Raw genomic sequence first — 20,762 nt, 5'->3', positions numbered from 1 at the left:
GATTTAAAATTAATGGGTGTAACCAGCATTTAGAGGAATTAAATGGAATAGAATAGAAAACCTTAGAAGGTGTCAGAGTGCATAGCAAACAGGAAGGGTAAGTGATGTGAAAGATGGAGTGCGTGCGTACTGCGTCATGAAGTCAACTGTGTTTTCACTCTGCTTTCTGGGCAAAAACGTCCTAAATCCACCTGTTTAGACCATCCCCAAGAGACTTCTCACTGCCATGGTGTTTTTCTTTCTTTCTTTTTTTTTTTTTAAGATTTTTATTTTTAAGTAAACTCTACACCCAACATGGGGCTTGAACCCATGACCCTGAGATCAGGAGTCGCATGCTCTAATGACTGAGCCAGCCAGGCATCCCCATAGTGTGTTTTTCTGTACTGAAGTCATCTTCAGAACACACTTTCAAAAATCTCCTTGCTGCCCCCCTCCTTTGGGTGTGGAGTGACTGCTCTTCGGGCCTCCCTCAGATGTCCAGTGTCAGGAATCCCGCAGGCTCCTCGCAGTACAGTCCTCACCAACGGTCCCAATTCCAGCTCCCCCCCTCCCCGGGTCCCTGGACAAGTGAAGATCCTGGGCAGCCAGCCCCACCTCCTCCGACAGGGCTCTGCCTCACACAGTCTCTGCTCAGCAGGTGCTCCCTGGCTTCCTAACGCTGATCCTACCCCGGGCACACTGACCCAGTTCTTCAAATACTTAAACCAGGGCCTGGTCTAAGTCCAGACTCTTTCACTGCTCACGGGCTTTGTGACGATGGGCAAGTGACCCCGAGTGTAGCCACCTGGGTGGACCCAAGTCCCGCGGTCTGTGGGGTCAGGCCGTCTTCATTATTTACTTGCAAAGGCTGGGGGCTCCCATGCACCCCCACACAGTGGGAGCCTGTCACCCTTACAGGGATAGTGAGCTCTGGATTTCCCACTGCATCTGCCCTCCGTGGAGCAAGTGACTGTCTGGGTGATTCTACCTCCTGACAGCCCTGAAGAGCTGCAGATCTGCAGCTGCAGGGTGATGGCTCACCCAAGCCACCTGGCTGCGTCCAGAACGTTCCCTACGCATGCTCCAGCCACATGCTCCCTGGCTGACTTGTTCTCCAGAGCCCTTTTGAATCTTCATGAGAGGGCGGGAGATTCTGCAAGGATAGGCACACAGGGATTCCTCTCGTTTCCAGGAAAGAAATGCTTTTGGCTTAGAGGCAAGTTACTGGTTGAGTTACCCAGTGAAGCAGGGACAGGACTGCCCATCCATCTGTTCTGTGACAGTGGGTGTGATGGCAAGGAAAATTGTATAGATGAGGAGACAGGTTTTGTAGTCTTATGGGACCCAGAGCCCCCGACTTCTTGGGCTCATCACCCACCCTTTCCCAGAGGCAGGTGGTGACTGGAGCCGTGCCTGGGTGAGTGGAGCCGTGAATGGGTGGGCTGACCTCCAGAACAGGCCCAGGAAGGAAGCTGCAAAGGCCCAGGGGCACGGAAGGCTCCAGGGAGGGACTGCCAGCTGGAGGTGGTCACCAGGAGGTCTCATTTGCTTGTTTTTTCAAGATTTTACTATGGAAATGTCCAAATATTCAGAAGCGTTGAAAGAATAAGACAGTCAGCACGCGTATGCCCACCACTCAGATCCCACCTTTAATGTTTAACTCTATTTGTCTGATCACCTATCTATGTGGTTGTGTTTGCTTTTCTTTGGCTAATTTCTTGCTGTCAGAAAGTTTGCTTAACTGTTTAAGGATTAGCTTGCTGCAAAACTGTTCTAAGTGAAAATGCAGAGCAGGCAAGCTCCTCAGGCAAACAGGACAAAAACCCCTTTGATGTGGCTGGTGTCTCTTTTTCCTCCTGACAGTGTTGGTCCGGGGCTCTGCAGACTGTGGTTTGTGGGCTGTGGGTTGTCTGTGGGCCTTTCCTGGGGACCTCTGAGCTGCTAAGAGTGGATCCTTCAGGAATCTAGTTTTAGAATGGGCCCGTTATTTACCTGTGACTCCCTTGCTGAAATCTCACCAGAATTGACTGTATTTCCTGCTTGAGGCATGCGTGCGTGCGTGCGTGTGTGCGTACGTGCGTACGTGTATGCGTGCGTGCCATAGCTCATCGCTGTCCTCCAGCAGCTCCGTTCAGCTCCAACCTCAGCTGGGGAACTCCTCTCTGACTTTGTCAGTGGCCCGAGCCTTGGCAGCAACACCTCACGCAACGAATCTCCTCATCTCCCACACTTAGTTCCATAGACTTTCTTTTTTTTTTTTTTTTAAGAGTTTATTTATTTATTTGAGAGTGAGACGGAGAGAGAGAGCATGAGCAGGGGGAGCTGTAGAGGGAGAAGCAGACTCCCTGCTGAGCAAAGAGCCAGATATGGGGCTCCATCCCAGGACCCTGATATCTTGACCCAAGTGGAAGGCAGCTGCTTAATGGACTGAGCCACCCAGGCTCCCCAGTTCCACAGACTTTTCTTGCCTCTTCTTCTGCTGAGCGGCTGGAGCCCACACTCTTCTAGGAGAGGGAATATTCCCTCATTTTCAAGGTTAACCTTTTTGTATGGTCCTTTGCCCCATTTCTGCAGGATCCCTCAGGCACTGAGCCCCCATATTGGACCCCCTCTTCTCCAGCATCTTCCATCTCTGTGTTCACTGCTACCCTTCATCTTCCTTATTTTCAGCAACTTCCCAGTCTCTGAGGCTGGAGACTCAGACTCCGCATTGTTCCTTCTGGCTCCTTCACCTCCCGTGGCCAGTCCGTAATCTTTGGAGACCGCCTGTTCTCAGGTCCTCTCGATGGGACGAGTCTCCATGGGGCTGTGGCAAATGGGGCTCCTGCTTGTTTTCCTGCTTTCAGGTCACTGCCCCCACCCTGGCCTCTGTGTTCGCCCCTTACAACTGAACCTTGGTTCAGAGACTATTTTCTCATGTGTTCGCCTAGTCACACGTCTCTCATGGCAGTATAGGTCATTTATCGCCTCCTTCCTGAGTTACCCACATGGAGTGAGGCACTTTGCCAACGGGATCTCTAAACATCTGCCAGAGCATCAAATTCAGTCAACTGAGACAGAACTCATGAATCTCCATTTTATTTTATTAAAAGATTTTTTTATTTATTTGTCTCAGAGAGAGAGAGAGAGAGAGCACAAGCAGGGGAGCGGCAGGCAGAGGGAGAAGCAGGCTCCCCGCTGAGCAAGGAGCCCCATGCAGGACTCAATCCCAGGACCCTGGGATCATGACCTGAACCAAAGGCAGATGCTTAACTGACTGAGCCACCCAGGCGCCCCATGAATCTCCATTTTAAACAAAGAGCCCAGGGATTCTGGTTTGGGCTGTCCTAAGAGAACATTATACATAACTCTATCCTATGGTTCCTGTTACAGATAACCCACAATGTTGTTTTTTTGCCACCTTGCATTATGCTCAATTACTGTCTGCTTATCTTACTTAGACCGTAAGCTCCCAGGGGCGCCTGGGTGATTCAGCCGGTTAACGTCTGCCTTCTGCTCAGGTCATGATCCCAGGACCCTGGGATCAAGCCCCTCATCAGGCTCCCTGCTCAGTGGGGAGTCTGCTTCTTGCCGCTCCCCCTGCTTGTCCACTCCCTCTCTCTCTGTCAAATAGATGGATAAAATCTTTAAAAAAAGAAAAAGACTGTAAACTCCCAGAAGAAGGGGTCATTCTTTTATCGTTTTCTTTTGAGAAATAGAAGAGACTATTAGCGGACTATGTATCCAGAAGGCATTCAATAAATATTTTTAGATGAATGGGAAAATGAGTGAGTAAATGGTATTTTTGGGAAGATTTTTATTGCCCATTTAAGTCCTTGGTGGGGGGATTTTTCCCCAGAGATGAGATTCACGATGTACATAAGAGGATTGGAAGTAACTTTCCTAACTTTTTTGGTAATAATTACTGGTATTGACTCTTTTCTCTTTCAGGGGGCTTCCAAAATGGCAGGAGAGTGAGCCTCTCCGTGTATCTGGGAGAATTTTTTGACATCCATTTGTTTGTCAATGGTACTGCACTGCAGGGGACCCAAAGGTAAGTCAGAAGCCTGGAATGTCTGGGATGTTAAAAAGGACAGGACTTGGGGGTGGGGGGGGGTGCCTAGCCTGGGGGGCTCAGTCGGTTAAGTGTCTGCCTTCAGCTCAGGTCATGATCCCAGAGTCCTGGGGTCCAGCCCTGCATGGGCTCCTTGCTCAGAGGGAGTCTGCTTTTTCTTCTCCCTCTGCTGCTCCCCCTGCTTGTGCTCTCTCTCTCTGCACTTTCTCTCTCCAATAAATAAAAAAATCTAAAAAAAAAAAAAAAAAAGACCCTGGGGACCCCTCTTGCAACCCCCTTGTTTTTTCAGCTAAGGGAGCTCGGCCAGGGGAGAGAAAGTAAATGTGCCCAGGGAAGAGAGTGGCAGGGCTGGGGGAGAGCCCCATATCCCAACTCCTGGTCTAGGCCCTCAGCGACTTTGCACCAAGGTCCCAAACCTGGAGCATGGGTTTGGCCTTGAAAGGTGGGAGGGACACCTAGGAAATGCATGAGAAGCATGCTTCCCAAGCTCATCCTTGTGCCCCCAGCATCGCCATGCCCTATGCCTCCAACGGGCTCTACCTGGAGACCGAGGCTGGCTACTACAAGCTGTCCAGTGAGGCCTACGGCTTTGTGGCCAAAATTGACAGCAGTGGCAACTTTCAAGTCCTGCTGTCAGACAGATACTTCAACAAGACCTGTGGGCTCTGTGGCAACTGTAACATCTTTGCCGAGGATGACTTCAGGACGCAAGAAGGTAAGCGTCTCTCAGACACCATTTCCCTGGAGTTGTGGTTATGCTCGTCATTTCCCCGCTTGCAAACCTTCACTAACACCCCTCCCCAGGCATGTCATGTTTATCCTGCCAGCCTTCATTCTGAGCGTTCCAGCCCACTGCCTAGACTGCCCGGCAAACCACATCTTGGAGATTGGTTGGTTCAACTTGGCTTGGTTCAACTTGGAATTGCCCACAGCAGCTTACACAGGGTAGATGGTTGGTAGACGCTGGATGGTTTGAACAGACCCTCCTGAATGAGTACAATAGAACTTCATGGAGGAAGTCTGTAAAGGGTGGGCCGCTGTCCAAAAAGGCCAGTCTATGTCTGTGTTCATGAGCAATAGAAGATAACACAGACAATGCGGAAACCACTACTCACCTTTAATCTTCTTTTGGTAACTTCAATTACATTAACATTCAAGGAGTGATGCTTCCTAACAAAAGCTGAACATTTGTACATAAGTTCTTCTTCTTCCTTATGACCCAACCACCCTCTCATTAAGGGGTAAGCATCTAGGGAGACGGTTGACCATTCCTTTCATTTCACTGTATGTGTTGGAAAATAGTAAGATCGTTTGTTTTCGTCTTCTCCAGCACTGATTTCTCACACTTTGTATCATCTGATATGTATATTTAAGGCTATACATTTTCCTCTAAATGCCATCTTAGCTACACCAATTTTGATATCTTCGTGTTCCTTTAGTTCCATGGATTTTCTAATAGCCATTGAATTCTTTTTTTTTTATTTTTTTTATTTTTTCATTGAATTCTTTCTTAACCTGTAGAGTGTGTTCAAAATTTCCAGATGTGTAGAATTTCTAAAGTTATCTTAAATTGATTTCTAATTTAGAAATTTGGGGATATTTGTTTGTGGCCTTTTTGCAATTCTCTGTATGCTCCAAGCGAATGTATTCTCTGATTGGTGAAGGATTCTATATATACTTGTTGAATTAAGTTTGTTAATTGTGTTATGTAAATGTTCTATACATTTACTACTTTTTGTCTGCTTCAACTACCCGTTACTAAGAAAGCTGTATTAAATTTTTTCTGCAGTGGTGATGAATTTGTCAATTTCTTCGTGTAATTCTATCAAGTTTTGCTTTATATATTTTGAGCCTTTGCAATTAGATTTTAGAAATGTTGAATCTTTCTAGCGAACTGTTCCTTTTATGTAATGACTTGTCATTTTTAACAACGCCTTATGCCGTAAAATCTGCTTGATGTTAATATGTAGGCACTTCACCTTTTTTTTAGATTAGTATTTGCTTGACATATTTTTTTAAAAAAGATTTTATTTATTTATTTGACAGAGAGTGAGACAGCAAGAGAGGGAACGTAAGCAGGTAAAGGGAGAGGGAGAAGCAGACTCCCCACTGAGCAGGGAGCCTGATGCGGGGCTCGATCCTAGGATCCTGGGATCATGACCTGAGCTGAAGGCAGACGCTTAATGACTGAGCCACTCAGGTGCCCCAATATATCTTTTTTCATGCTCTCAACTGGTCTGTGTGGTTTTGTTTCAGATGTATTGCATGAAAGAAGCACATAGCTGGATTTTATTATTATTATTTTTAAAAGTCAGATTTATCGAGGTATACTTTACATACAGTAAAGGCCACCCTTCCCGGTCTAAGAGCTTTCACCAAAGTGGAGAGCCATGGACCTACCCCAAATTGTGGAACAGTGTCCTCCCCTCAGAATTCTTGTGCTCCTTTGTAGGCAAACTCTCCCTGAGCCCCTAGCCCTGGTAGCCACTGACCTTTATTCTGTTCCTACAGTTTTGATTTCTCCAAAATTCACATAACTGTAATCATACCACACATGGAGCATTTTGCCTTCCAGGTCAGCCTTCTTTCACTTACCATGATGCCATCTGTGTTGTTGCATGTATCAGGAGATTGTTGCTGTTTGTTGTTGAAAGGTACCGCCACAACGTGTTTATCCATGCACTGGGGGAAGGGCATTTTGTCATGTCTAGTCTTTGGCAATTATGGATAAAGCTGCTATAAACATTCATGCAGGGGCGCCTGGGTGGCTCAGTCGGTTGGGCGTCCGACTCTTGATTTCCGCTCAGGTCATGATCTCAGGGTCATGACATTGAGCTCTGCGCTGGTGTGGAGCCTGCTTAAGATTCTCTCTTTCCCTCTCCCTCTGCCCTCCCACCCACCCCCCAAATTCATGTATAGGGTTTTTTTCTCCATTTTAAAAATTGTGGTAAACCCCATAAAATGATATTTACTGTCTTACTCATTTTTCAGCACACACTTCAGTGGCATTAAGTACATTCACACTATGATGCAACCAATCACAGTGTCTGTCTCCAGAACTCTTTTTCTCTTGCAAAACTGAAACTCTATACCCATTAAGCAATAACCTCCCATTCTTCCCTCCTCTTCCCCAGCCCCCGGCCACCACCATTCTACTTTCTGTCTGTGATTCCGACTCTTCCAAGTACCTCATATCAACGGAGTCATACAGCGTTTGTCTGTTTGTGACTGGCTTATTGGCACTTAGCGCAATGTCTTTACAATTCATCCACATGTTGTGGCATAGGTCAGAATTTCCTCTGTTTTTGTATTTAAATAATTTATATCAACACTGGCGTTGTTTTATTTTTTATTTCATTTATTTTTTTTTAAAGATTTTATTTATTTATTTGACAGAGATAGAGATAGCCAGTGAGAGAGGGAACACAAGCAGGGGGAGTGGGAGAGGAAGAAGCAGCCTCATAGCGGAGGAGCCTGATGTGGGGCTCGATCCCACAATGCCGGGATCACACCCTGAGCCGAAGGCAATCGCCCAACCGCTGTGCCACCCAGGCGCCCCAACACTGGCGTTGTTTTAAATTTGCACCTTGTTTTGTAACACATTTCAGCATCTAGAGAACAGGTTTGAGAACAACGGCATAAAAGGATTATTTGTTAACAATTTAACAAAAGTGCTTAAGGCCCGTTTGTGTCAGACGTGCCAGCCACAAAGAGCCACGAAGTAAGTGGTAATACGCTCACAAATTTGCTTGGAAAGAAAAATATTACCTATTTACACTGTATATATAGGTGGGACATTCTGAAGCAGTATCACTGTAATTAACAATAAACCCTTAGGAAGAAAGTCACTTTTTTCTGCAGTATTATCAACATCCGGTGTTATCTTGGTTTCAGGTGGACAACATAGTGATTCAACACTTCCATACATTACTCCGTGCTCATCAAGATAAGTGTAATCACCATGTGTCACCAAACCACGTTTTACAATCTTACTAGCTATACTCTCTCCAAGCTGTACTTTCCACCTCTGCGACTTACTTATTTGATGACCGGAAGTTCATACCTCTTCATCCCCTTTAGCTCTGAGTACCTTCATTTTCAAGCCTGAACGTACATCGTATGTATCTACCACGTTTTGCTTATCCATTCATGCCTTGAGGGGCACATAAGTTGTTTTCATGTTTTGCCTGAGTGAATAATGCTGCAACAAACCGGGGTGTACAAATATTTTTTCAAGACTCTGCCTTCAGTTCTTTTGGGTAGATACCAGAGTTGGAATTGCTGGATCATGTGGCAATTCTTTTTTATTTATTTATTATTTTTTCTTAAAGATTTTAGTGATTTATTTGAGAGAGAGCACAGAGGGAGAGGGAGAGGGAGAAGCAGACTCCCCACTGAGCAAGGAGCCTGACGCAGGGCTCGTTCCCAGGACCCTGGGATCCTGACCTGAGCCGAAGGCAGATGCTTAACCAACTGAGCCACCCAGGGGCCCTGGTTTTATTTTTATTATCTTGCCTGAGACTGTGATTCCTGAAACTGAGGACCCCTATCTTCCATCAGACTTAGGAAAATCTCAGTCATTTTCTCTCCATCTTTTAGACATATATTGGGTATTTCTATTCCACCCCCTTTTTTTCCCCTCATTACGTTACTTTCATTTTTCTCTGTCTTTATTCCTCTTTGTTGCTTTTTGGGTGGTGCACTCATGCTGGCTGGTGAGAATCGATTGCGTGCGCCTTTTCCAAGTCTGCGTTCAGTATTGTCATGTTGGTAGTTTGAAACTGGCCACGATGAGGGTATCTGCAGCATGGAAATCAGCAAATCCCAAGGATCAGGACTTTGCATTTCCCCAGACAGCTGGCTCATCAGCACATCACTACTTAGATCTATCTTCTGGTTCATCAGTTCCCTCAACTCTGTCTAATCTCCAGATGATGTCTAACCCATCAGTTGGGTTTTCTTTCTATTTCCATGACTGTATTTGTAACTTTAGAAGGTAAATTTGGTTCTTTTTCAAATCTGTTGTTTTTTCTTATTGTCTTGTCCTTATATCAGGTTTCAATTTCTTCTTGATAACAATAATTTTAAGTATATTTGTTTTATAACCTCTATACAAAGGTGGTATTATCTAAAGTTTTTGGAGTTCTAGTGGTCTGTTAGAAAGTGGACAAGCCTGTGTGGCATGGTGAGTAAAAACCCAGAGGGCACTAATCATAATGCCTGGCACACAGTAGAAACTCCATAAATTTAAATTCCCTTTGGCTTCTCCCATGGCTTAAAACAACAGAACTTTATTTTCTCACAAGTTTAGGAAGCCTAAAGTCTAAAATCAAGGCGTTGGTAGGACTGCACTCCCTCCGGAGGCCCGAGGGGAGAACCCGTTCCTTGCCTCTTCCAACTCCTGGGAGCAATCCTTAACTTGTGGTCACATCCCCATCTCTGTGTGTGTCCCTGTCTCTCCTCCCACTGCCTCCCTCTTCTAAGGATCCGTGTGGCTGCATCTAAGGCCCACTAAGGTGATCCAAGATAAGCTCTTCCTCTCCAGATCCTTACAGACTTAATCACATCTGGGCCATTTTCCCAGCTGACCGTACGCCAGATGCCAACTGACAGTACTTCCAAGGTCCTGCCTTTCTTTCCCCAAGGATACTTTATTTTGTCTTCTCAAGTCCATGATTTGGCCTTGAAACATGCTTCCCTCTTCTGGACCTGGTTATGCGAAAGGACTGTTTGCCTCAACGCTCGTTAAGTCCCTTTGCAGTGAGGTCTCAGAGGTGGTATTAGGACTCTCCTTTGCCGTGGAAGCCAGTAGGCCCTCCCTCTGCTGTGGGAGCCGATGGTGGCATGATCGGTGTAGGACTAAGGCCCTGATGCTGTGACAGCACAGGGAATGCAGTGACTGGGGCCTCCGGTTCCTTGTCCACATTCTTACCTTCAATCTGCAAAAACATTTTGAGTGTCTACAAAGCGCCAGATAAGAATCCAGAGATAAGAGACACAGCCTGTCCCCTGAATTAGGGAGCTCACAGTCGAATGGAGTATGAGTATAAACAGAAAGAAAACTAACACAAAGGGTGAGGAGAGTTTTGATGGAAGGATGGCAGGGGGTGGGGGGGAGGTGGGTTGTGAGGTAACCCAGGCTGGGGCAGGGGGCCGGGAGCAGAACTAGCTCAGAGGGCTTCCTGGAGGAAGTGGCTCTGGAGCTGCATCTCAGAGAATGAGTGGAGACAGGTAAGGTAGGAGGGGGTGGAGAACATTCTGCACAGAGGGGAAAGGCGTGCAGGGACATGGAGACAGCGTGGGTGGGCGTGCTCCTCGTCGTCTTTCATGCCGTCTTGCTCACTGTGCACACCCATCCAGTCGCCCTCACCACACCCTGGCTGAGCCCTGACGCCTGTGAACTGTGGTATTCCACGGAGTGCCGCGCAAAGGGTACTCCCCACCCCAGGTGGCTGTGTACCAATCTAACGGAAGGTTGATTCGGGTGACGACAGACCTAGAGTTTTCACTCAGAAGTCCTGGGTCAGGCTTAACTGTGACTTCGTTCCTGGAACCTTCTCCACAGGGACCTTGACCTCGGACCCCTATGACTTTGCCAACTCCTGGGCCCTGAGCAGCGGGGAAAAACGGTGCAAACGGGTGTACCCTCCCAGCAGCCCATGCAATGTCTCCTCTGAGGAAATGCAGCAGGTGGGTACTGCCCGGGCTGGCATGGTCTGAATGGAGTGGGTCTTCTGGGATTAAGAGGCAGAAAAGTCGTCTGGTCTCAGGTCCTCCATCAAGGCATAGAGTGGGCCTACTTCTGTGGGTCCCTTTGGCTCTTCAAAGAAGGGTTCCCGTGGGCCCCTTTTCTCCAGCAGACCAACTGTGGCCAGAGTCTGGTTAGCTCTAATCTAACACTGTTCTGGGCCTGGAACTCTGAAAATGGGTCTGTCTAATGAGTTGGTAGAGTGAGCGACTAGACTTTTCTGTTTTACACTCTAATGCCCTCTCTTGTCCCCAAATATCTCCATTGTCGCCTGCCCCCTGTCTGAAATTCTGCAACAGGAAACTATGCCTTTTTAGGTGCTCAACAAGTGGTTGTTATGAAGTGCAAACAGGAGGGCAAGGCCCCAAGGTCTTACCAGTACATCGGCGGGAAGGGGGAAGCTGAGGGGAGAGGAGGGAGGGGTGGGCCTGAGGTGTCCGTCTTGGGCGGGATAATATTTTCCTGAGGCGGTGGTGGCAAATTAATCTCAAAATTAGTGACTTACAGCAACAGAAATGTATTCTCTCAGCTCTGGGGACCAGAAGTCTGAATTTAGTTTCCCTGGGCCAAGATCAAGGTGTCAGTAGGGCCGCTCTCCCCTGGGAGGCTCTAGGGGCGCATCTGTCCTTTTCTAGGTTCTGGTGGCTGTGGCGTTCTGTGGCTTGTGGCCGCATCAGTCCAGTCACTGCCTCTGCGGTCACATGGCCGCCTTATCATCTGTGCGTGCCGCTGTCCTGACAGTACAGATTAGCAGCTTCTTCCCCTTCAGTCACCCCTTCCGACCCCACTGCCAGAACCTCCCACTTGGAGAGAAGGGCGTCTGGTGGGAGAGAGTAGGCAGGACGGCACTCTGCCTCTACTTTCTGTAGGGGTGGCCCTGCGCCATGGTGGGTGGGGTGTTGGGAGGATGATGCTTCAGACCTCCCTCGACGGATGACCCCTTTCCCGCTTGGGGTCTGGCTGCCGGGGCTGAGAAAGGAGAAGCAGCATGGCTCCACGGTGAAGCCGGGCCCTTGTCGGCACAGGGGCGGCCCTACTGAGGCTGTGCGCACACACTCACTGTCTGGGGGACGAGGTTTCTTGGAGGCTGTGTAAGTCGGGTCCCCGGTGCAGGGAGTGACTGGAGACCTGTCAGGAGCAGTGTCTGTAAGGGACTGAGAGAGGCAGTACTGGGCGGTGGGGAGGGTGAACCGCTGTGTACTCACAACTGAGGTCTCAGCCGATCCCTCAGGGAGCTCTGAAAGCTGGGGTGCCCTGCTAGGTGAGCCTGAACCGACCAGTCGGTCATTGGATGCAGGCTTCCTTTGGGCAGGGAGGCGGGACAGCTCTCTTGGACTGAGGACAGTGCCTGCAGGGACTCAGCCGTGAGCCCTTAGCCTTCAGCACTGTTAGCCGAGAGGGGATGAGTCCTTGGCTTTGAAGGGCATCTGCACTGCCCAGGACATGCCCCGTGGAGCCGGGTCCTGAACAGCGCCTTCCCCCAGCCCCAGCCCAGGGCGCACCACCCTGTTCCAGCCCACAGGAAGAGGGCGGCCCCTGCTTATATCCAGGCCCACAGCCCTGACAGGACTCGAGAGGCCACCGTGGGCCTCTACGGTTCTCCAGCGTGATGAGAAAAACAGAGCCATGGCAGGCTAAGTACCTGCCCAGCGTGGCCAGCCACCAAGCTGCAGAGTCACAGTTCCGTGTGTGGCTCCCCCGTGTCTGCCTGGCCTCACTGCCTCAGGCTGCTCATCGCTCTGCCTGTGGTCCTTGAATTTTCCCTCAGGGGATGGCTTCCAGGATTCTCAGGTTCCTTTCAGCTCTAGAACTCTCTGTGTGTTTCAGTGGATTGGGCTAGAGAGACAGTCTCCAATAAGTCTCAGTAAGCATTCCGTGGGTGGACAAATGCGGAGTCGGTGGTGTTACGGGTCTGGGGATTGGGACTACCCCCACGCTATCGATCCCCTGTCAGCTGCTTGCAGAGAAGTCCGATCTACCCAACTCTGCCCAGAAGTAGAGAAGCTCCAGCCCTCCCCTACTCCGGAAGCAAAAGAAACACACACACGCCCCCCTACCTTAGCACGAAAGGCCTTCATTTCTAGCTGGCTATTCCTGCAGTGAGCCTCTTCCATATTTGTCAAACAATCTGATCTTCTGAACCAAGGACTTTGTCAGGCACAGGCAAATATTCTAGCTTGATATTTGGTCCAGCTGCCTTGATTGTAAACACAATTTCCAATTTCTAAACAAGCACATTCCAAATGCCTCTTTTTCTTGGGTTTCCAGGGTTTCAGTGGTGCTAGGTTTCCGGCTCGTCCATAAACATCTGTGTCACCTGGAACGTAGCCCAGTACTGGCAACCGACTAAGGCCGACCTCGTTCTGACACCCGGGAGGAGGGTGGTGGTGTGAGGAACAGGGTAGTTTGCGCTTCGTTCCAGGAAAACTTTGGCAATATCTGGTGCTTGCCTTTGGTAGCTCCTCGATGTTTTTTCATCCGTGGGCCTCAGCATTATGCTAAGGTTATGGGCTTGGGGTCAGGCTGATTCCTGGCTTTGTAACTCCGGCGGAGACACCTGCCTTGTCCGAGCCTCAGTTTCTACATGAGTAAAATGGGCATAAGGAGAGCAACGGCTACCCAGGGCTACTGTAAGGATAAGAGAGAGAGTAAGTGTGGAGTGTTTAGGGCGGTGGGGCTCTTCTTGTTATTATTAATCATCATTCTTATTTATTGACTCCTGGCCTCCTCCCGCTGTCTGTGCTCACGGCTGCAGTGGCCATACCATGAGAGTGGGAAGACGCTAAGCACACAAGTGCTTTAAGAATAAGCTCCAAAATCCATTCCTTTCTCTTCTCCCCTCCTCCCAATCCTCCTCCCAATTATGACCCAATTCCTTCCGGGGAGCTGAGCACTGCATGAGGTTAGAAGGAGAAAAGGTGTCTAAATACATCCACGCTGAGGGGTGAGTAAGTGACGGAAGCTGAATTTTCTTCTAGAGCTGCTTAGTAACCCAGGTGAATTTCAGATGGAGTGCTCTCCAGGAATCGTGTGCAGTGAGGGGCAGGAAGAGAGATTTTGATCATTTCTGTCTTTTATTTCCTAACTTACTGTTCCGTGGGTGGCAGGCAGTTTGCCCTCTCCTCAGCTTCAGTGTTCTCTAGGCAGGGGTGGGATTAAGACAGGGGGTGCCTCCGTGGTGAGGTGTGGTTGCGGGTCAGGGATCACGTAAGTACCTGTAATACTGAATCGGCTTTCTGAGGGCAGGGGCTTTGTCTCCCTGTATTTTGCAGAGTAAGTGCTGGACAAATATTCCCCGACCCTTGGAGTTCAAAGGGATACTCTCACCTCTCCCTAAGAGGCGGGAGGTGAAGACAGGATTTTCAAATGGAGAACCTGATACCAGGCCGAGTTGAGGAGGGAGATAAGGCAGTCTTATCTCCTGGAGACAAAGGGGAGGGAGGGAGGAAGGAAGAATCCATGAGAAGCCTTGTTTGTGTCCCGGCGTGCTTTTTGGAGGCTCCAGCAGCAGGCTTGCTACTCACTTTGTCTCCTGGGCGCGTTGAAGTCCTTACTAACCAGTGTCCTGGGAGCAGCCTGAGAAATTGGTTACCAAGTTCTTAGTGCTGGGCTGAGGCCCCCAAACACACCAGACCTCCCCAGGCACAGGCTTCTTTAAGCTCAGCACCAGAGCGGGTTGTTTACCTGAGAACACAGACCTGGCTAGGTCTCGGCCAATCAGGTTGTGTTCACCCATGACCAGGCACCCTCATTGGCTGGGAAGCACAATGACTCATCTCCTGGGAGGTGATTAGTGCCGGCTTTGGAATTGTTATTGGCCTGCTTGCTCCCCTAGGCCCCCGGGTTCAGAAGTCAGGTCTGGTAAATGGGCATCATTTACAAGTCCTGCCCCTGTGGCTCTAAGGACCATTTGCAGTAGCAGCGTGTTCTGTGGGGAAGACAACATTGACCTAAGAACTTTTCTTGAAAGCCGCCAGAATCTCTTCTCCCCCTTCTTTGGCGCTCTCCTTTCCACGCTGGAAGCAAGGAGTCAGCTTATTCTGAATCGGGTCATATTACTTATACCTAAGGGATGAATGTTTCCTTGTTATGCCAACAACCCCCCCACCCCCAGCCTCTCTACTGGGACTGAATAATGGGTTGTTTGATTGCATGCAAATTTACAGTTTTTTTCAGCTTTTGACACAGAGGGCAGGGCTGCTGGAGTCTGGAGCTCAGGGTGCAGACCTAGTAATAAAAAGCCCCAGGCTCTAAATGTTCAGATAACTGATGTTAATTTGCAGGTAACTCTACTATATAATGAACATTTTAGAAAGATTCTTACATTGCCTTTCTTTTTTTTTTTTAATTCACATTCTCTTAGTCTGGGTACTGTCAGCAAGGGCTGAACCTTCTGAAGGGATCCTGTCTTTGTCCTCAGTCCTCACTACAACCGGAAGCCTAAGGCTGCAGCTAGTCCACCCAAAGCTCTTACTAATGAGAAAAAGGTGCCCCTTCCTCAAGGCACTTTACCACTGCCTGATGCGAAATTGCCATAATAAGCATTAGAAATGTGCATAGAATGTATGTGTACCCGTGTGGTGTCTACAGTGTGAACGGTAACCCCTCAGCATGTTGCCTCCGTGCACTGGATGCCCTGCAGAACTATACTCAATGGCCGTGACCTTGACCTCGCTTCCACTGGGAAATGCCTTTGCTGCAGCCGTCCTTCTCCCCAGGATCACCTTCCCCAGACTGGGAAGGCCATCTCCTGCTTTTGGTCCTGCCATCTGAATGTGAGGATGCTTTCATGCCCCAGCCCCAAGAGTTCTCTCCCCAGAGTTGGTTCTCAAGACAACCAGTCTTTCTTGGAAGACCAAGTACGCCATTTATTACTCGGCCTTCCAGTGCTCAATTGTCCGGCAGCAGCGGTACCCTCAGGCAGGTGTCTGGAGCAGAAGAAGTTTTTTTCATTGATGTCAGGAATCTTAGGCTTTATAATAACTCAGAGTGGCAGTGAGCCCGTGTGCTTGTGGTGGGATGCAGGTGACCTTGACCCATGTACTTTTGGGGTCTAGCCTTATAGCAGAGATCAGGGGCTGCCATAGGGTTTCAGAAACTTCCCCCCAGTCAAGCAGTATTTACTTGACAAACCCTTGAGGAGGGTCAGATATGGTCCTAGTACTCAAGCTTTCAGTTCAAATGGCTTCTTAACATAACAATCTCAAAATCCTTTAACAAAATGTTCCCTAAGTGGCTTTCTTTTCCTTTTCCTTCCCCCGGAGGACAAGAATGAGCAAGAATCTGATGGCCCATGTGTACCTATTTATTGAGGTATTTTGTGGGGCTTGGGTGATAGTAAACTGCGCAGATTGGATCTGCGATCTTATTCAAGGGGCAAAACACATACGGGAAACTGAACAACCGTGAAAGAGAACAACATAAATGCCATCTTGGGCCAGTAGGTGACAAATTGCCAAAAGAATGGTGAGTGGTATGGTGGTTGAGGGAATCAGCTCTTAGCACAGAGCCAATGATCTTTCCTCACTGGGAGCAGGGTGAGTGGAGTGGTTCCCTCCCAGGGCTTGGACAGACCCCAAACTGGGAACCTGGGGATGGTGCTTGGCCTTTGTCCTCCCAGCCCACTGAGGCCTGCCCTGATCACTGACAATTGCTCAGATACCTCCCAGGAGACCAGGGCAGAGGGTAAGCAGGGTCCTTTGGGATATGGGGACTTCTGTGACATATCCAGTTACCCTTTTCCTCATGAGGGCTGTACCCCAGTCTTCTCAGAGAGAGGAATGTCCAACTTCGCAAAAACACACACAAAAAACAAAACCCCATCCATTTGGTGATGGTTTCATGGGGGCTTTGTGAGCCAGATCTTGGAATGCGGGTGGGAGTCCCAGGCCAGCCAGAAGATATAAATAGAATCAGCAGCCCTCCCCCATCCATCCTTGCTGGCTGACCAATGAGAAACTATGCCCTGCCCTGGGGGTGAATTCTTGAACCCACTACTCTGGACCTGTTCAGACGCCAGGCGCCTCCATACCTCCTCCAGGGGCAGCCGGGGGGCACCCACCCCAGGGCTGGAAAGATCAGGGCCTTGGTGAACAATCTTGCACTTTATATATTAGCTTCTCCTTCCTTTGTTCACTTCAGTACTAGGAACGCCCCCTCCCTTCTCCTTGGTCAGCTGTTTGGGAACAAACACAATAGCTAAGCTTTAGATCTCCTCCCAGGCTGTCTGCCCCTGGGGAGATGTGCTGCTTTTCTCTCCCGCTCCCTCCAACCGGCTCGGCATCTCCAGGGAAGAGGCCTGGACTTTTTAATGAACACCAAATGTGATTAAGTTGGGCTGCAACTGGGTCTGCACACCCACTCGGTCAGGGTGAAGTCATGGGCTGACGGAGCTGGGGCTGGATCTCTCCCGCCAGCCTCTGGCACCGCAGACAAGAGATGAAGGAAGATAGAAGTAGCTGATGCCGGGCACTGGAGCCAGGGACATGCTGGAAGCATGCAAATGAGCTGACCGTGGCTTGTGTCTTTGCCAGGACGGCTCAGCAGAGAGCCGAGGAGAAGCCATTTTCGAGCTGCGTGGCAGCTATCGACAAGAGGCCAATGGCAATAGTTAGAATCCCTTGATTGCCTTTCCCGTGTAAAGTCGTTTGGTTTTATTTTGCAGCAACCGGCTTCTGTAGGTATTGCTGTCTGTGTCCGTGAGTAGGTCCCACTGTGAGTGACCAGATACCTAAAGTAACAGAGAAGTTTAGTTCTCTCCCCGTGTAGAGAAGCTCGGGTGGGATGTCCAGGGTGAGCACAGGATGCCTTGGTGTTGGGATCCAGGGTCCTTCGGTCTCGTTTCTCTGTCGTTGGCGTGGAGCTTCGGCCTCATGGTCCAATATGGCGGCTCACGCCTCAGGCATCACAGCCGCATTCCAGCAGTGGGAAGAGAAGGGGCTGAGAAAGAAGCACCCTCTCCTTTTGGGGACGTTGCCTGGAACGTAGCCCATGACCCTTCTGCTTATGTCCTGCTGGGCAAAGCTTAGTTACGGCTACTCCCAGCTGCCGGGGAGGTGAATAGATGGAATCTTTGTTCCCAGTGGGATGATTGAAAATGGAAGATCCTATGACTAGGAAAGAAGGGAGGAATAGATCCTAGGCAATTTGCAATCTCTTCTACATTCTGCCTTCTTCGCAGGGGAAGAAACAGAGGCACAGACAGGCGAGATCATTTTTCCACAGACACACACTTTGGAAGTGATGGGGTTGGGACTGTAGGGCAACTGTGCTTCTAAAACCTGAGCTCTGTGGCTGTACTTCCGTTGTCTAACCTGGTGTGAGGAAACAGGTGGGGAGGGCTGGGGGCCTGAAGGAAAATCATGTCAGTTGTTGTTTGGTGACAGGTGACGGGCCTGTAGGATGCAATCAGGCGTTGAGCCCCGCTCGCTAGGGCAGTTTGTAAACTGTGCGCTCTGATGACCCCCTGACACTCCTAAGAATAATAGAAGACAGGGGCACCTGGGTAGCGCAGTCGTTAAAGCGTCTGCCTTCGGCTCAGGGCGTGATCCCGGCGTTCCGGGATCGAGTCCCACATCGGGCTCCTCCGCTGGGAGCCTGCTTCTTCCTCTCCCACTCCCCTGCTGTGTTCCCTCTCTCGCTGGCTGTCTCTCTGTCACATAAATAAATAAAATCTTAAAAAAAAAAAAAAAGAATAATAGAAGACACAAAAGAGATTTTCTGTGAATTATCTGTTGATTATGGATTTGGATTATCTATTGCTATGTACTATGTTAGAAAATAAAACGGAGAAATTTACAACATACTCATTTAAAAATAATAAACACATTATATTGAACAAAATGACATATTTTTAATAAAAGCCACTATAAATTCCAAACAGAAAAATGCGTAGAGAGAAGAATGGCATTGTTTCACAGTTTTGCAAATCTCTTTATTATCTGGCTTAAGAGAAATCAGCTGGATTCCCACGGCACCATCTGTAGTCAGTCTGTGGTGCAATCACCTATCATGGAGCTTCTGGAAAATTCCACTGTGCATTCATGAAGGAGTGAGAGCCCAAAGGCCAAACAACATCTTAGTATGATTATAACAATAGTTTTGATCTTGTGAGGCCCTGAAAGGGTCTTGGGAGTCTGTAGGACGTTCCTGGACCAACCACACTCTGTGAACCGCTGACCTAGTAAATGCTTTCTTCTCTCCATGCCTCAGTTTCCAAACCTGAAAGACTGTTTATTTGGCCTTTCTGTGAGGAAGTTTGTGTTCTTGGAAGATGTTGCAGGCTTATGAAGGGCCTGTTTGTGGGGGCGGGTGCCGAGGTGGTCTCTGAAACCACTTTATTTGTTCAGGGGACGTTGGCGATGTGTGAGATGGAGAGTCAGAGGGGGATGAGCTGGAGAGTAGCCAGGGTCAGATCCTGAAAGGCCGGTCCTTGCTGCCTCTCTAAGGAGCTAGAATTTTGCCCGTTAAGCTGGGGTGGGACACAGATTTGCCTTATATACTAACTTGGGCACACACTAGAAATCTAGTACTTGTTGAGTAAAGGTTTGGTGACCTCCTACCTGCCGACCTCTCTCCCCAGGGTCTGAGAGGACACGATATCGCCTCCATTCTGGACTTATTTCTGTCTTGGGACCTGGACTGGCCTGGCCTGGCTGGGGTACCCCATGGTGGAGCAAGGAGGCCGAGGTGGCAAGCTAGACGTGCCACCATGCTGTACCATGGGGCCCTCAGACTGTGGTCACCCTCATAGGCCAAGTTCAGGCCACAGCTGACCAGAGGAAGACGGGAGGGCAAGATGGGAAGATGGAGTTTTCCTTTTGTCTTTGTTGAGAAAGAAATTCTAGCCATATTTTCAGGTGCACATGGAGAGGCCAGAGGCATTGTTCTAAGAAGGGAGGTGGCTGTTTCTGCAGAAATCCACTCCCATCCTGCAGGCGAATAATCAGAAACCACCCTTTTTGCTGCAGCTTTCTGTAAACCATTTAATATCTCAAGGGACCTCCCAGGAAATGTGCTGGAGGGACGGGTCCCACTTTTCCTCTGAGCAGGGAACAGATAGATTTGGGCCAGCTGGAGATGGGCCATGCTGGCCTCTGCCCCACATCGCTCTCAGAATGGGAGGGGACGCCTGGACTCCCGAGTCTCTTCTTTCCTCTGGTCAACACTGTACTGTGCTGGTGAGAACCCTAGGCGCCTGGTCCCTTTGGGACTGTCCTGTGATACAGGGGCTGCTCCAGACTGCTGTCTGACAGCCCGGGTGATGGCAGCATCACTAGGAAAAACCCATGGAATTGTATTTTTGGGTTTTTCTTTGGTTCCAAATTGTGAGTGAGGAGAAAGGTTGGCAAGAGCCCAAGGCTCTGGCCCTCCCCAGGGCACCCTTGGCCGCCCTTCTGAGCCCAGGAACGTCTCTCTCCAAGGGGCCTATCTCATGGGGCGGGCAGTGTAGCAGAATGGAAAGAACTAGACACAGGCCCCCACCTCCTCCCCTGAGCCGCAGGAGAGTCTTAGACCTGCCTATGGCAAAGAAAAGTGGGTCCCTCCTCCATCTCCTTGCTGGAAAGAGTCTCCAAGATACTAGTGAAGTGATCATGTTGTCATGGCAACCATTCATCCCAGGGTAGCCCAGTCTCCCCCAGTTGCAGACCCGGGGAAAGGGACAAAGATGTCCTCTGTCTTGTTGCTGAGCTGCCCACCATTCTGGAGGACAAGCCTCCTGGCAGGAGGGACAGTGGAAGAGATCTCTCTGCTGGCTAGGAGATCCACGATGATTATCCTCATGGAGTGGAGTCATCATTTTTGCGGTGAAAATTTTACCTGCATGATTTCATTCAATCTCTGCTACCATCGCATCACATAGGAACTGTCATTATTGTCCCCAGTTGACAGAGGAGCAGGGGTTAAGAAAATAGGCCAAGGTCACACAGCTAGCAGGTGCAAGAGGCAAAACTCAGATCCGGGGCTGTGAAGTCATGACAA

General features: G+C 49.2%; 1 protein-coding gene and 1 non-coding gene across 2 annotated transcripts in view; one reads left to right on the top strand and one right to left on the bottom strand.

Annotated features, from left to right (window-relative positions):
* VWF (von Willebrand factor) overlaps positions 1–20,762 on the top strand; it is an 85,603-nt gene that overhangs the window by 8,950 nt on the left and 55,891 nt on the right. The window contains exons 4-6 of the mRNA XM_057303331.1: positions 3,910–4,012; positions 4,540–4,748; positions 10,599–10,742. Coding sequence (XP_057159314.1) covers positions 3,910–4,012; positions 4,540–4,748; positions 10,599–10,742 — 456 coding nt within the window. The remainder of the gene's footprint in view (positions 1–3,909; positions 4,013–4,539; positions 4,749–10,598; positions 10,743–20,762) is intronic.
* On the bottom strand, positions 287–359 carry TRNAR-CCU (transfer RNA arginine (anticodon CCU)). The gene has a single exon. It is a non-coding gene; the product is annotated as a tRNA-Arg (tRNA).

Source organism: Ursus arctos, unplaced genomic scaffold (genome assembly GCF_023065955.2).
Source record: "Ursus arctos isolate Adak ecotype North America unplaced genomic scaffold, UrsArc2.0 scaffold_26, whole genome shotgun sequence".
In the NCBI taxonomy this organism is placed as follows: Eukaryota; Metazoa; Chordata; class Mammalia; order Carnivora; family Ursidae; genus Ursus; species Ursus arctos.
Note: the sequence above shows the minus strand (reverse complement) of the source record. Positions and strands in the feature narration are given on the sequence as shown.